General features: G+C 34.3%; 1 protein-coding gene across 1 annotated transcript in view; it reads left to right on the top strand.

Annotated features, from left to right (window-relative positions):
• The window catches only part of ASCC3 (activating signal cointegrator 1 complex subunit 3), a 328231-nt gene that overhangs the window by 250508 nt on the left and 62820 nt on the right, over window positions 1–14903 (top strand). Inside the window, exons 35-36 of the mRNA XM_029944011.1 lie at window positions 5768–5879; window positions 6076–6210. Of these exons, the coding sequence (XP_029799871.1) occupies window positions 5768–5879; window positions 6076–6210 (247 nt within the window). The remainder of the gene's footprint in view (window positions 1–5767; window positions 5880–6075; window positions 6211–14903) is intronic.

The following is a 14903-nucleotide window of genomic DNA, read 5'->3' as shown; positions in this document are numbered from 1 at the left end:
AGTGGCAGAGGCAGCACTGGAGTTCAGGCACTCTGGCTCCAGAGGCTACAGTCTCCATCCCCAGACTCATTATCAGGTCTAGACCCCAAATATCCATACTCCTTTTCCACTTCTCTGTCCAGTGCTATGCTGGAAAATATGTTCTTTATAGAAACCATCCCACACAAATCTTGGATATATAACGCTTTTATTCATTTGATACAAAAAATATTGTCCACCTTACCTATACCTTTACATCTAGATAAAAATGGAAACGTGCCCAAATCAATTTTAATGACTCATGTATTTTATTTAGTCTGCTATAGTCAGGTTCTACAGTTTTCTTTCTGATTGGCCCTCAACTGAATCTTTTTATTATTATCTTTGTTAAACTCATCTTTTCTGTAATCTGGAAGCAAAGAAAGGCCCAAGAGTTTAGGAAATTGGTACATTTTTCATACTTATTATTAGATCTGTTAAAAGTTTTTTTTTAACTTTATTTATTTATTTTGAGAGAGATGGAGACAGCGCAAGTAGGGGAAAGGCAGAGAGACTGAATCTTAAGCAGGTTTCATGCTGCCAGTGCAGAGCCCGACACGGGGCTCCTACTCACAAAACCGACATCATGACTTGAGCCAAAACCAAGAGTCAAACACTCAACCCACTGACCCACCCAGGTACCCCGATTTGTAAAAGTTTTAAGAAGGCTAAGATCACTGTCTCAAATGAGGGCTTCTATTATGTGTCATTTTAATGTATCCTTAATACTCTATATCATTCAGTGTCATAAACTGAGATTTGACTTTTGGTTGAGTTGGAGAGGCATGTATACATGCATGGGTATGTTAACAAGGAGATAATGAGGTTTATTTAAAGTAGACAAGACTGCTTTCAAAATACAGTCATACATAGATAATAAAAATGACCCGATTCCCCAACCCCCTTCATTTAAGCATACTACTGTAAAGAACCCCCACCACATCACCACCAAAAGTGGAACTTAGGTTGACAAAGATTCTGCCACTGTTCCTGGATTGTTCTCTGTATGTTTATAGTCTCGTGTGTTTGTGTGTGCATGTGTGTGTGACACATTCACACATATATATATGCACATGCATATAAAGATATATATTTACATGTATAAATATATATGTAGACACATATTAGTTGTTCTAATGTATATAAATACATGTATTGGTGCATCATGAAATATAATATATTCCAAACTGAGTTCTGGATTCAATTTGTATGTTCAATTTCACTCTCTGTTTTCCCCTGAGAAAGCTTTTAAATATTTCTGGGACAAAAAATGTTGTGGTAGTTTCAGCTGTCCCTGCAACCACTTTCATTATTTGTGTCATTATTACTGCTGCATAATCTGAACATAAAAAAACATGGTGCCGTAACAAATGACTTCCCAGTACTGACAGTTATAGCAGCAGCATTTCAATACTGATGAGAAATTTCCCAGCAAGATCTCTGGCCAGGTTTACAATAACTAAACAGGAAATGGCTGCCACTATTCACATTAAATCCAGACTGTTTGGTATAACTTTATCTATGTTTTAGATTACAATAAAACCTCTTTGAATCTCAAATGGCAAAATTTCATCCTTACTGAGGTTGGAAAAAGATAACTTGAGGTTTCATGTGTGCTATTCCTTTTCTCCTTTGACAAGAGCCCTTAGAGATAATTTTTTTAAGTTGTTTTACTTTGGGATTGTTTAAATTTAATGAACTTTGTAAAATTTTATGAGAGGGAGAGGTTTGTTATGACTTTTTCCCAATGGACTGCTAATAGAAGTTAGCTTGTCTAGCCCATGTGCTAGATGCTGTCAGTATCCAACTGCCTTTGACTTTCACACCTCCCAGGGGACTAGTAATTGTTGTGTTCAAACAGCCTGTAATTGTGATCCCGCTGGCTTTCTCAGTACGCTTCTGGCTATTAGAATCATTAAACAACTCAGCACCTGTTAACAGCATTGTAAATATTCAACCCTGCTTGTGTGCAGGTTGAGTCCAATATAGAGAAATCTTACAGAGCTCAGCCTCATAAATTAGAGCTTCTGACAAGTCAATTATTGTGGAACTGGGTTTCTCTGTGAAATAAATGAAATAGCATGCTGACAAAAGGTAGGCTGTCTGTTTATGGCAGAGAGAAGATAATGACTTGATGATTCAATGCAGAGAGCATGAAACTACACTGTATCCTTTGTAATTAAACAGTTGTGTAATATTTCTATTTTAATAACCAGTAAATTATAAATTTTGTACTGTGGAGAGTGCAACATGAAAACAGACATTTTACTTAGCTGTTGCTTGCTTTTTCAAGTTAGTAAAGTGATTATTGAAATTAATTATATATTATGTTTTAAGCTAACTGCTTATAATTATTTAGGCTAGAAATTACCCAGTGACTAAAAAGTTCATGCTATAGGAGCAAAGGCCATATAATGCTAATGAAGTTCAGGTAAACATAAACTCCATTCTTTTTTCCCAGGAAAGTGTCAGAATATATTATCTCCTAAAAATTTATGTGACCTAAACAATAATTCATCAACATTTAGTTTATTTTACAATGTCTTATGAAATTATGTATCTAAATAAGATGTAGCAAATCTTACTTTTATCAGGATTTTTTTAAATGGTTTAAGTAACCTTAGTTCAAATATTAGCAAAGAATGATAGTTTAATCAATAAAGTTATATCGCAACAAAAATAGGCATTTTAGTATTTGTGTTGGGTGGCTGGAAGACAACTTTTTAAAAATTGATTAATATTTATTTATTTTTGAGAGGGACAGAACACAAGCAGGGGAAAGGCAGAGAGAGAGGGAGACACAAAATCCAAAGCAGTCTCCAGGCTCTGAGCTGTCAGCACAGAGCCCAATGCAGGGCTCGAACCCGCAAACTGTGAGATCATGACCTGGGCCGAAGTTGGCCGCTTAACCAACTGAGCCACCCAGGCACCCCAGAAGACAACTTTTTAATCATTGAAATTTTAAGTAATTGAATTGACATTTAATTTACTCAATATCAACACTTTTATCCTTATGATATCTGAGAATAATATAGAATTTTTTAAAAGTTCTAAAATTACTTTCTTCAGATATTATGGCATATGTAAATGATAACTATTTTTATTTAGCTTTAGAAAGTAATAACTATTTAAAAAATAGAAAGTGCTGGTTAAAATATTACATTCAATTACTTAAATTGAAGTTTTACATTTGTTAGGCAAGTCAATGTGAGAATGTTGGTGAGCGCCTTAGAAATGAACAACTATATCAAGAGAAAATGTCAATGGAAGTTTTTAAACTTATGCTCAAAAATGTTTTAATTTTTATCAAATAATATTATAAATAATATGATCATCAAATAATGTGTTGTAGTCTCAGAGACATGATTTTAGGATCTTTTTTTCTTTTTGCAACTTATTTTAAATGTTTAAGAAAAATTTACCCTGACTGTACTTTGTCTGGATAAAAGCTAGAAATCAGTCTTAAAAATTTCCCACTACACTTAGAAAAACATTAGAAAGGGTATTAGCCCAGGAAAATATACCTTGTAAATAAAACAGTGACAAAAACAATTATTGAAAAGAATATATAATTTGTGAAGGAAAGTCTCTTCAAAGAATGTTATAAATATTATTTACAAATATACTAATTTTTAATTAAAACAAAAATATGGTAAAGTTGTCATTCCAGTTATATTTATAGGAGAATGGCTTCGAGTAATCAGTAGCAGCATCCATGAGACTTTCTGTTTTCAAATGGCCTAGGAAATTTTTAGACAAAAATGGTATTTTAATTTTGTTTTTTATGGTAATGTTTTATTCATAATGCCTTCCTTTTGTAATTTGTTTGCATAAAGAATTGCTTCACTGTTTTTTTTTCAATTTAGAAAATTTTATCAACTGTATACTAATTCCAGCTGAAAATAGTGTTGGAAAATTTATATTTAGCAAGCCAGAAGAATGTAAAATAATAAAGTAAAGCACTTCTGTTATAGAAAATTTGGCTAATAAATTCCATTTGTTGGAAAAAAAATGAAAGACAATAAATGTGCATAGTAATTTAGAATGGCTTTAGCGATCTCTTTAATGGGACCTTGAATGTCCAGAATGCTTTGATTCACCATCTAATGCAGAATACATTATTCTAACTAATACTGCTTTTAGTTATTTTCTAGGATAAAGGAAGTATTTTCTAATGGTTTCTGATGCTGGTTTTTCACTTTACATGCCTGGTTAGATAGGTTTATACATTTTGGGGCATCTGAATGGTTCAGTCAGTTAAACATCCACTTCTTGATTTTGGTTCATGTCATAATCTCATAGTTCATGAGTTCGAACCCCACCTCGGGCTCTGCACTGACCGTATGGAGCTTGCTTGGGATTCTCTCTCTCCTTCGCTCTCTGCCCCTCCCCCATTTGCACTTGCATGTGTGTGCATACTGTTGCTTTCTCTCAAGTAAATAAACATTTTTTAAAAATTTGTACATTTTGTTTAAATTAACAGCACTGGTTTCAATACTTACCTGTTCATTGATAAATATTGCTTGATTTTGGTCTATGACATGAACTTTTCCAAGAAAGGCAGTAATTTCTCTGCAGACTAAGCTTGAAAATAACTATTCCTCTTTTGTGAAAATTAAAATGTTGAGCATATATTTATGATTTACAGATTTTCCTCAATAGTCATTTAGTAATACTTAGTGGAGACTCTTATTGGTTTTCCTAGCCATTTGTGCAATTTTCTCTTTCTACTGAAAATATATCCTGACATCATTTAAGTCCTGCTCTGTGTATTTTTAAATACATTTTTGCAATATACTGACCCCAAATCTTTCTCTTTGAAGAAAGAAAAAAAATCACCATATTTGATCAGTTGTGGTTTCCTTCAGGACTATTCCATTTGAGATTGTTAACACTCTCTTCCCGGACTCTGAGTACCCCCTTTTCTTCCCTGTGCAGGCGTACGTCCCTGTGCTCGGGTTTCAGTCTGTTCAGATGGGAGTCCGGTCTGAGGCCACTGCACACTCCTGGCACTTGATGTGTATGTAGAGAGGAGATGTAATTCTCTGTGCCGACCAGGGTACAGGATTCACCCACTAAGAATTAGTGATCTGCCATGATGTAGGGGCATTCTGTCACCATATGGATCTGTTCCCAGGCACAGTTTCCTAGCTATCTTAGGGATTTTCCAAGAACCTTTTGGAGTTAGAGGGAGGAGCATTGAGATGAATTGCGTGTCCTGAGGCTTTTTACTTGGAAAATATACAGAGCTGAACCTGTGTGGTTTTTGTCTATAGAAGTTTAGTTCAAATGCTTTCTTGTTAGCTTGGTGATGTCTTTGCCCATATTTAGGGTGACATGTAGTCATTAAGCATTTGGAGAGCAATCAATGACTAAATTTCCTAAAAGAATTCATCTACTCAAATCAATAGTTATTTGAGTTTTATAAAGTTATTGTGGATGGGTTTTCATATATAAAAGGGAATTATATATTTATATATAATATACTGTTTCTGGAAAGTTATCTGTTTAATGTGATGCTGAATTTTATCTGCTTATCTTACATGTTTTTAGTTAGTACCATTGTTCATTAGTGTCAACAAATCCTATAAAGGAAACACTGATCTGGGAATTTTGATCTGTAAGATGAAACTGGCAATTGCAGTTGTTTTACTTCTTTGAGTTGCTGTAAATATAATTGTTCTTTGAAATTCTGAAAAGAAGAGAATGGAGGGAAATTGAAGTGAAAATGACCTTGCTTGTTTTCTAGCTACTACAATTTGAGTGATGTGAGCCATGATTCCGTGAATAGATTTCTTTCCAATCTGGTTGAGAAGTCTCTGGTTGAACTGGAACTTTCCTACTGTATTGAAATTGGAGAGGTATGACTCAGTCGTGTACATTCCAAATGAAAAGATTGCCCAACTTTTTAACAGTAGGGCTTTTGTTTCTGATGATAACCAAAAATATAAACAAAATTGTTACAATAGCAACCTATAGTAAGAACTATTAATTTTATGAATGTATGTGCTTCTATTATACTTTTTATTGGGCATTTTACCTTTCTTTTTGAAATAGGATAATCGGAGCATTGAACCTCTGACATATGGCCGAATTGCCTCTTACTACTATTTGAAGCACCAAACAGTTAAAATGTTCAAAGAGCGTTTGAAACCTGAATGTGGTACTGAAGAATTGCTTTCAATTCTGAGTGTAAGTTTCATAATGTTATTACATTGCTTTTTAATACAAAGAGATTATATTGTATATATTTTATACCTTCTATTTTAATTTGGATCTTAAATGGTTGCCATCCAGTGCCTATAGAAATTTGGCAGAAACTGTTTATGAGGTCTTTTCCTTTGTCAAACAAGATCACCACAGAGCAACATGTTTGGACCAAGATTCCTACATAATTTATTTTCCAAACTTGGATACTTCTGAGAATGGAATGAGCCACTATTAACATGTAAGTGAGGATAATAAGTATACGCGAGGGTAGCAGCCCGTGGTCACCCTGTCCTTCAGTCTAATAACTTATGTGAATTATAATTGAAAGCTTTTCTTATTGCGTCTTTTGAGTCATTCTTGAATCCATGATGCTCCAGAGGTTTCTTTACATAAGAACACATGATTAAGTTATCTTAGAATTAATGTCAGAAAAACTGTTCAACTCCTTCCCCTTTTTCCTTGCAAAATAAAAATACAGATATAGCACATGGTTAAAAAGAACTATACTGTGTTTAGTTTTGCTTTTTAGCCAAGAAACTCAAAACTAAATTTAATATTGAAGTTAAAGTTGCTATAAAGAGTATTTTCTCCATCGTCCTTTTTGTCTCTGTTGAGTTTAAATATATTAATGTCCCACAAAACTTTGTTAGCACATTAGTCAAGATATATGTTACAAAATTGGGGCACCTGGGTGGCTCAGTCAGTTAAGCATCCTCTTCAGCTCAGGTCATGATCTTGCGGTTTGTGGGTTCAAGCCCCACGTCAGGCTCTGTGCTAACAGTTCAGAACCTGGAGCCTGCTTCTGATTCTGTGTCTCCCTCTCTCTTTGCCCCTGCCCCACACATACTCTGTCTGTCTCTCTCTCTCTCTCAGAAATAAATAAACATTAAAAAAAAAGATGTATGTTACAAAAGAATACTATATGTCATCTTACCCCTCTGGTACATTGGTGTTTTAAAGAGTTAAAAACCATTAGACTGTATATGTCTTTAAGGTCCTTCTCTTATACATTCACTGATTCTGAGATAGTTCACTTACTTATTAGCTTTTTCTTACCTCCTGTTGCTTGTTGTTCTCAATAGGCTTCAATATCCCATTCATAGTTCCCAATTTTTCAGTGTTTCTCCTTTGAGAAACTAGTGTGTAGATTTTGTGTACACCATAAGGCCAAGTATACTGTAGTGAGTCAGAAAATAATTTGTTAATAAATGGACAGATGAATCCTGTATTCATCAGTTTTCTACTGTTTCCCTATAGAAAAGAGTAGAGAAGGGGCGCCTGGGTGGCTCAGTCAGTTGAACATCTGACTTCGGCTCAGGTCATGATCTCATCGTTCGTGGGTTTGAGCCCTGCGTTGGGCTTTGTGCTGGCAGCTCAGAGCCTGGAGCCTGCTTCAGATTCTGTGTGTCCCTCTCTCTCTGCCCCTCCCCTGCTCATGACCTGTCTTTCTCTGTCTCTCAAAAATAAATGTTAAAAAAAAATTAAAAAGAAAAGAGTGGAGAATTAAAGTATATAAGGCAGCTATCACCTAGATGGCTCAGTCACTTGAGCATCTGACTCTTGATTTTGGCTCAAGTTATAATCTCACAGTTCATGAGTTCATGCCCTTTTTTGGGCTCTGCACTGACAACATGGAGCCTGCTTAGGATTCTCTCTCTCCCTCTCTCTGTCCCTCCCCTACTCTCTCTCTCTGTCACTCTGTCTCTCTCTCTCTCTCTGTCTAAATAAATAAATAAACTTTAAAAAGTTGATAAAATTAAGATTTCATTTCTAAAGGAACAATAAAAAAAATAGTGTTTTTAGATTCCTAAGAATGAGGTTTTTATTATTTCCCAATTGGAACTCGTAAAAATAGGATTTATCTGGATGGAAAACAGTAAAATAATGGTTAATTAGTTTGGACAAGCATCTTAAACTAGTGTCTGTTAGATTTAAGAATATAGTTTTCCTTTCATATTTACCTACCTTGGTGTATTTACCTAATCTATTTTAAAAAGTACATGTCTACCTTGGGAATACATGCAATAACAGCTAACACCTTTGAGCGCTTTTCATGTGCCAAGCAGTGTTCTAGAAACTCTATATTGATAATGCATTTAATCCTCACTATAACCACTCGTTTGAGATTGATAATATCCCATTAGCAGCACAATAAGTGAATAGTTTGCAGTCTAGCAACCAAGTGTGGCTTCTTAACCACTGTCCTGTGCTGCTTCTCATGTCTCTCTCTCTCACACACACACACACACACACACACACACACACACACACACACTGATCTGGAAGATGCTGGGGGGGTGCATGTTAACTCTGGATGCACATTTTGGATACTAACCCTTTATCAGATACATCATTGCAAATATCTTCTCTCATTCCATAGGCTGCCTTTCAGTTCTGCTGATTGTTTCCTTTGATGTGTGGAAGCTTTTTATCTTAATGAAGTCCCAGTTGTTCATTTTGCTTTTGTCTCCCTGGTCTCTGGAGACATGTCTAGTAAAAAGTTTCTCCCGTTGGAGGTCAAAGAGGTTGCTGCCAATATCGTCCTCTAGAATCTTGATGGTTTTCTGCCACACCTTTAGGTCTTTAAACCATTTTGAATTTGTTTTTGTGTGTGGTATAAGAAAGTGGTCCAGTTTCATTCTTCTGCACGTTGCTGTCCAGTTTTCCCAGCACCATTTATTGAGGAGACTGTCTTTTTCCCATTGGATATTCTGTTCTAATTTGTTGAAGACTAGTTGACCATAGAGTTGTGGGTCCATTTCTGGGTTTTCTTTTCTGTTCCATTGATGTGTATGTCTGTTTTTTGAGTTAGGACCATACTGTCTTGGGGACTACAACCTTGTAATATAGCTCGAGGTCCGGAATTGTGGTGTTTAGTCCAGCAAACTCAGCGTGTGCTAGATAGCATCTAAGTCTATAATATCTCAGTGGGACTGCTCTTTGAATAAGGATACTGAGGCATTAGAACTATAGGACTCACACTGACACGGAGATCTGCAGGTACCACTGTTTTGTTCATTTCTATATAGCAATTACGCTCCATTCACTGGAGAACATATCTGTAACTAACAAAGAAACGTTAAATAGTAAAGCAAGATTGTATTTGAAGTAATTACAGTATAATTTCTAGAATACATTCTTTCACTGAAAAGTGGGTTTGTTTGGGTTTTTTTATTACCACACTAAAGATTCCTAAGATTCCTCACATAGCCTCATTATCTTTACTCTCACCTCCCCAAATGCGTATTAATCTCTTTATGGTTTTGAAACAAGGAGAGAAAAACAGCCAGACAGGAGCTATAGAGAACAGGATTATAAACACAACAGGGCAGAAAAAAGCAATATATGTGTTGTTAGAGTTTCAAAGGCCTATTTTCATTATCACTGTTTTTGTTACTATAATGCTTAATTAATAATTTTGCATTATATTTTTGAAAAAAGCAGTTATTAGATATTCACTACCAGCATCTCCTTTTACAAAGAAAGTCACTGATGTTTCTAAAGTCATCTTTAAACTTTTAAAAATTAATTTATCAATTATTTTTAAAAAGAATTTTTAGTAGTCCAGAGATCACAACTGAAAAGCTACTTCTCTGAGTATTACTTTGAACTTATGCTAATACTGCATCAATTTAATTTTGGCAGTGAATGAAGTTTTCTCACTATATCTTAGGTGATATAATGTATTGAATTTTTTGTTTTGTTTCCTTTGATATTAATGGTAGTGTATAAATTGTGTTCATTAAGATTTTCTTTGAGGTTTTCTAAATACGTTGCAATGTGATTGATTATACTTAGCACAGAGGGGAAAAAAAAAACAAACAGGTAACCAACTGTAGAAGGAAAAAAGGCAGTTGAGACATTGATTCATTTAACCAGGAATTTAAAGATACATAAATCTATTATTTCTCTTCATTTATCATCAAACATAGTTTCAAATGATGGTCTTCTTGATCTTATGTATTCATGACTGATAATTGCTTACTGTTTTAGTCCTTTTTTCCTTTAAAGAAGATACGTATTTAGAATCTCATCGTTAGCCATAATTGTTTTTCCTTTACTTAAGTGAATTGGAATTCCTATTCTTTATCTAGTCATTTTGTATATCACTATCAACTTTTTTGAATTTCTTTTTAGGTAGAGATACAATTTTATTGCCTTTATAATATTTACCAGAAAGTGTATTTTGTTTCAAAAGTTAAAGAGAAAGCATTTAATCAGGTTATTTCATGACATGCTTCATTGTACAGTATTTTTGGCACTACAGACTTCCCTCTTGCAGTGCTCATGGGGGAAGATTGTCAGGTTTCATACAAAACAAAACAAAAGAACCCGTACATTAAGTTGATTTATATGTTGTCTTCTGAATTCTATTCTTCTTGCTCTTTTCTTCTATCAGTATAATGGTTGGAGTCAGACCAGTAATTTGCAGAATGGTATTATTGTGACAGTTTCATCTATTTGACCAAAGAATGGAGGAAACAGGAAATTTCTGAGTTTAAAGATGAAAACTAAACTCTCCCAAATAGTAAAGAGTCAAGGTAAATGAGATTGTCTTAACAAATACGTATCTTCAGGGTAAAATGAAGTATGCATACTTTACACATTTTATCCTTAACATGTTACTCTCTCATTGTCCATATTAAATTCAGTAATATTTCTATTCACAGACCATATATTGATTCTTTCAAAAAAATATTTATTTTGTACCTAGAGTGTGTGAGGCTCTTTATAAGGGCAGGAGATAGAATATTACTGACAAACGTGTGGGGGGCAGGGAGGGAAAGAGAGAGAGAGAAGGAATATTAAAGCATAAACTATGGACCATAGTAATAAACTATGAAAGATACTTGGTCATCAGCTCAGTGTGATGCTCTAAGAATGAGCAAAATGTCACTCATCATCAAACAGTCTCTAAAAACGAAACAAGTTAGACTGTATTCCTTCATGTTAATCAGTCCTACACAAGATATTTGCTATGTATATTTTTCCTGGTCCCACATCACAAAAACATCATGGAGAAAGTTTGGGCCCAAGTGAGCTACTCAAATTATGAAAGATATGTGATCAGGATATTTCAGTTTAGAAAGGCAAAGGCTTTGAATCCATCTAACTGAAATTAAAATCATGAACTGTATGAACAGAGGCCCTCTTTAGGTCATTAACACAGTTACTTTTTCAATTAGAAGTTCTGTCTGATCCTGCAAGTAATAAACTCAGAGAATGTATTACTTAAACTTATATATATATATATATATATATATATGTGTGTGTGTGTGTGTATTACATTAATAGATTCAATAATATATATAAATATATATAATAGATTCAAATATATACATGAATATATGTATAATAGATTCAAAAAGGCAGAATGAATTTATTAATGATCAAACTACTAAAGAGCTAAAAGAAGGGCACCTAGGTGCCTCAGTCGGTAAAGCATCCGACTTTGGCTCATGTCATGATCTCACTGTTTGTGAGTTCAAGTCCCGTGTCGGGCTCCGTGTTGACAGCCCAGAGCCTAGAGCCTCCTTCAGATTCTGTGTCTCCCCCTCTCTCTGCCCCTCCCATGCTCATGCTCTGTCTCTCTCTGTCCCTCAATATTAAATAAACATTTAAGAAACCCATAAAAAATAAAAATAAAGAGCTAAAAGAGAAGTTGGACTTGTGCCTGTCATTTTTGGTGGGATAGATGGTGATCATTTCTCTACAGACCAGAGAAGGCAGGGATTAGGATCAGACCTATGTGGCATTTACATGAGTTTTCTCTTGGTCGGCTAGATTTTTATTCCTCAGAATTATGAGGAGTTTTGTTTGTTCTTAAACATGGCAGTGTGTTAAACTTTCAGATACGAATTCCTATTGTTATTACTCCATTGTATATAAGCCTTTGTTTCAGTCAACACTGAAGGGGCAAGTACACTTCCACTGATATTTTGTTTTGTTTTCCTTAGTAACACATCTTTTGAGACTTTTGTCTCCACTCACTTGTCTTCCTAAGAAATTAAAATGTTTCTAAGTTTACATTTTTAGGTATCATTATCTTTAAATGATAGTTAAATATTGTAGGTGTGAGATTTGTACTGAGACTATTTCTTTTTACTAGTCTTATTCTATAATAGTAAACCATTTATTTAAATTTTGTCTTTCTAATACACCCATTAAAAAATAATATTGCATCTTATTGAGCACCTACTACTTGCCAGGCATTTTATATACATTATTTGTAGTCATCAAACAGTGCTTCGTGGTACATGGTAACTTACAGATAATGAAATTGAAGTTTAATGAGGTTAAGTTTTTTCAAGTTCTATACAAAGTATCTCTTTATAACTCTTTCCCTATACCTTAGTTCCCTTCCTAGACATAGTTTATCCTTATTGTGTATTTTTAATTCCAATTGTAAAAAAATTTTAAGCGTTAAAATATAAGGGTATATACTTTTAAAAAGTCAGTTAAGAATCAGAGTTACTTTCAAAATTTTATGTGGCCTTGTAACTTAGAATTATAGATGTTAAATGCAGATGTTAATTACTGTGACAAAATAATTATTTCAGTATCTCTTATTGAAAACATATCTTAAGTTTTAAATGATATGATGCTATTTGGAAAGTTTAGATATTTTATAAAAACTCTTGCCAAGTTTTTTTTTAACACCATGAATTAATAAGCTTCATAATTAAGGCAGCTGCTTCACACTTCTATTGTTGACCAGTGACATTACATCTGTCTTGCTCCATTGATGCCCTCCTCCTACTTATTGAAGCATTTAGCAGTTTTGGCAACAGGGATTACATGGCATGGAGTAAGTAGTCTAATTAGATATAAGTGAAAATCCAGAGGGAAAAGGACATTTAAAAAGTAATTTAAAGAATCTCTTAATGATGTTGGCACTGAAAGCCCGAGTCTAGAGTAGAAAATGCCTGTCATGGCAGACAAGGATCATGATTTGATGTGTTCAGGGGACTTTCAGAATGTAGTCTATTTCGAAACCATAATAGAAATGGAAAGATTTCAAACTTAGGGAAAATTCATTTGAACAGATTTACGAATATGCTTGTATTAATAGCTTTGAAAGAAAGCAGGGTATTCCCCAAATGTATTCTGTCTCTAGAATTTTCAGTAAATTTTTTTAAAAGATATACTCAGTTGTTATGGTTCTTGTGACTACAGAGAAACATGTGATTACATATCAAATACGAATCTGAAAAGTTGTTAAATTCTTACTTTTTCACAAAGCCTTGGCTATTGACTAAAAGTGTGGGTTTCATGTGTTAGTATAAAATAGAACTATTCCAAATTTAGAAAAGTACCAGAGCAATATGATTTTTATATGTCAGTAAATATCCAGGTTTGGCAGTTCTCTGTACTGCTTTCTTTAAAAGCATACAGATTCGTTGTCTATATATAGAACATTTTTAGTGATACAGCATTTTTTAATGCTTGAATTTTGTCCTATTTGGGTACAACTACAAACCTGTTAGTAGAAAATTGCAGATATATATTTCTCAAACATGAGATTGGAAGAGTAAGCAATATTTTAAAAAAAAGGAAATTTAAGACAAAATAAATGAAAAGGGCAAGCCAGATATGAATAGCATCAGTAGGGGACCCAGCATGTAAAATTAAAGAGTTCATTAAAGGAAGAATGAAAGGAAGGAGAGGTTAACTGAGTAACAGTGAACACCACCAACCTCGTGGCCTTCCATTTCCAAATAACCTCCTGACAATTGCAGGATCCCATCTGCTTCTCTTTATCTTCCTGGTGGGAAAACCTAATGGGATATCTTCCAGGGTTTGTGAGAAGAGCTTCCCTAACCCTCAGGCTGGGGAGCTGCCTGGCATCTTTTAGAGAGGCACAGATGGCAAATATCTTGAAAAAAGTTATCTTTCTACTCTTGGTCTCTTTTCCTTGAGACTTTCCCTCTTCTCCATTATTTCTCAGCTTCTTCCTAGCTTTCTGTACATGAAGCTATCCTCAGCACAGAGAAAAGTGAAACATTTTCCTGGGAAAAGACCTTATTCTCAGATATATCTTTTGTACTTCAATACGTTATGCATAAGATGTTTAAGCTGATTATGTTCTAATAAGTATAAAACATATTTATGATACTACCTGAAATTTGTCCTGTTTTAAATTTTTTTTAATTTTTGGCTCCCAAAAATCCCTTACAGAATGACAGCTGGCAAGTATTAGGATTCGCATTGTTGATGATAAGTACAGTTGTTAATTAAGAAATTATTTTTAGGGGCACCTGGGTGGCTCAGACAGTTAAGCATCTGACTTCAGCTCAGGTCATGATCTCACAGTTCATGGGTTCGAACCCTGCATCAGGCTCTGTGCTGATAGCTCAGAACCTGGAGCCTGCTTCAGATTCTGTGTCTTTCTCTCTCTCTGCCTCTCCCTGACTCATGCTCTGACTCTCTGTCTCTCAAAATTAAATAAACATTCAAAAAAATTTTAATAAAGAAATTATTTTAGATATCAAAATATGAATAGCTTTAAGAATTCTTTCATTGTCACCTAGTTTAACTTTCTCATGTTTTGAAGAACAAAGACCCTCTTACCTAAGATGATACAATCAGTATGTAAAAAATAATATAAAAATTTAATCCTCAATAGGGAAAGGATAAAGTTGAAATTAGAATTCATATCTCCCAGCAACCTTTTA

This window comes from Suricata suricatta, chromosome 7 (assembly GCF_006229205.1).
Source record: "Suricata suricatta isolate VVHF042 chromosome 7, meerkat_22Aug2017_6uvM2_HiC, whole genome shotgun sequence".
Taxonomy (NCBI): domain Eukaryota; kingdom Metazoa; phylum Chordata; class Mammalia; order Carnivora; family Herpestidae; genus Suricata; species Suricata suricatta.
The sequence above is the reverse complement of the archived record's forward strand: the minus strand, read 5'-3'. Positions and strand labels throughout refer to the sequence as shown.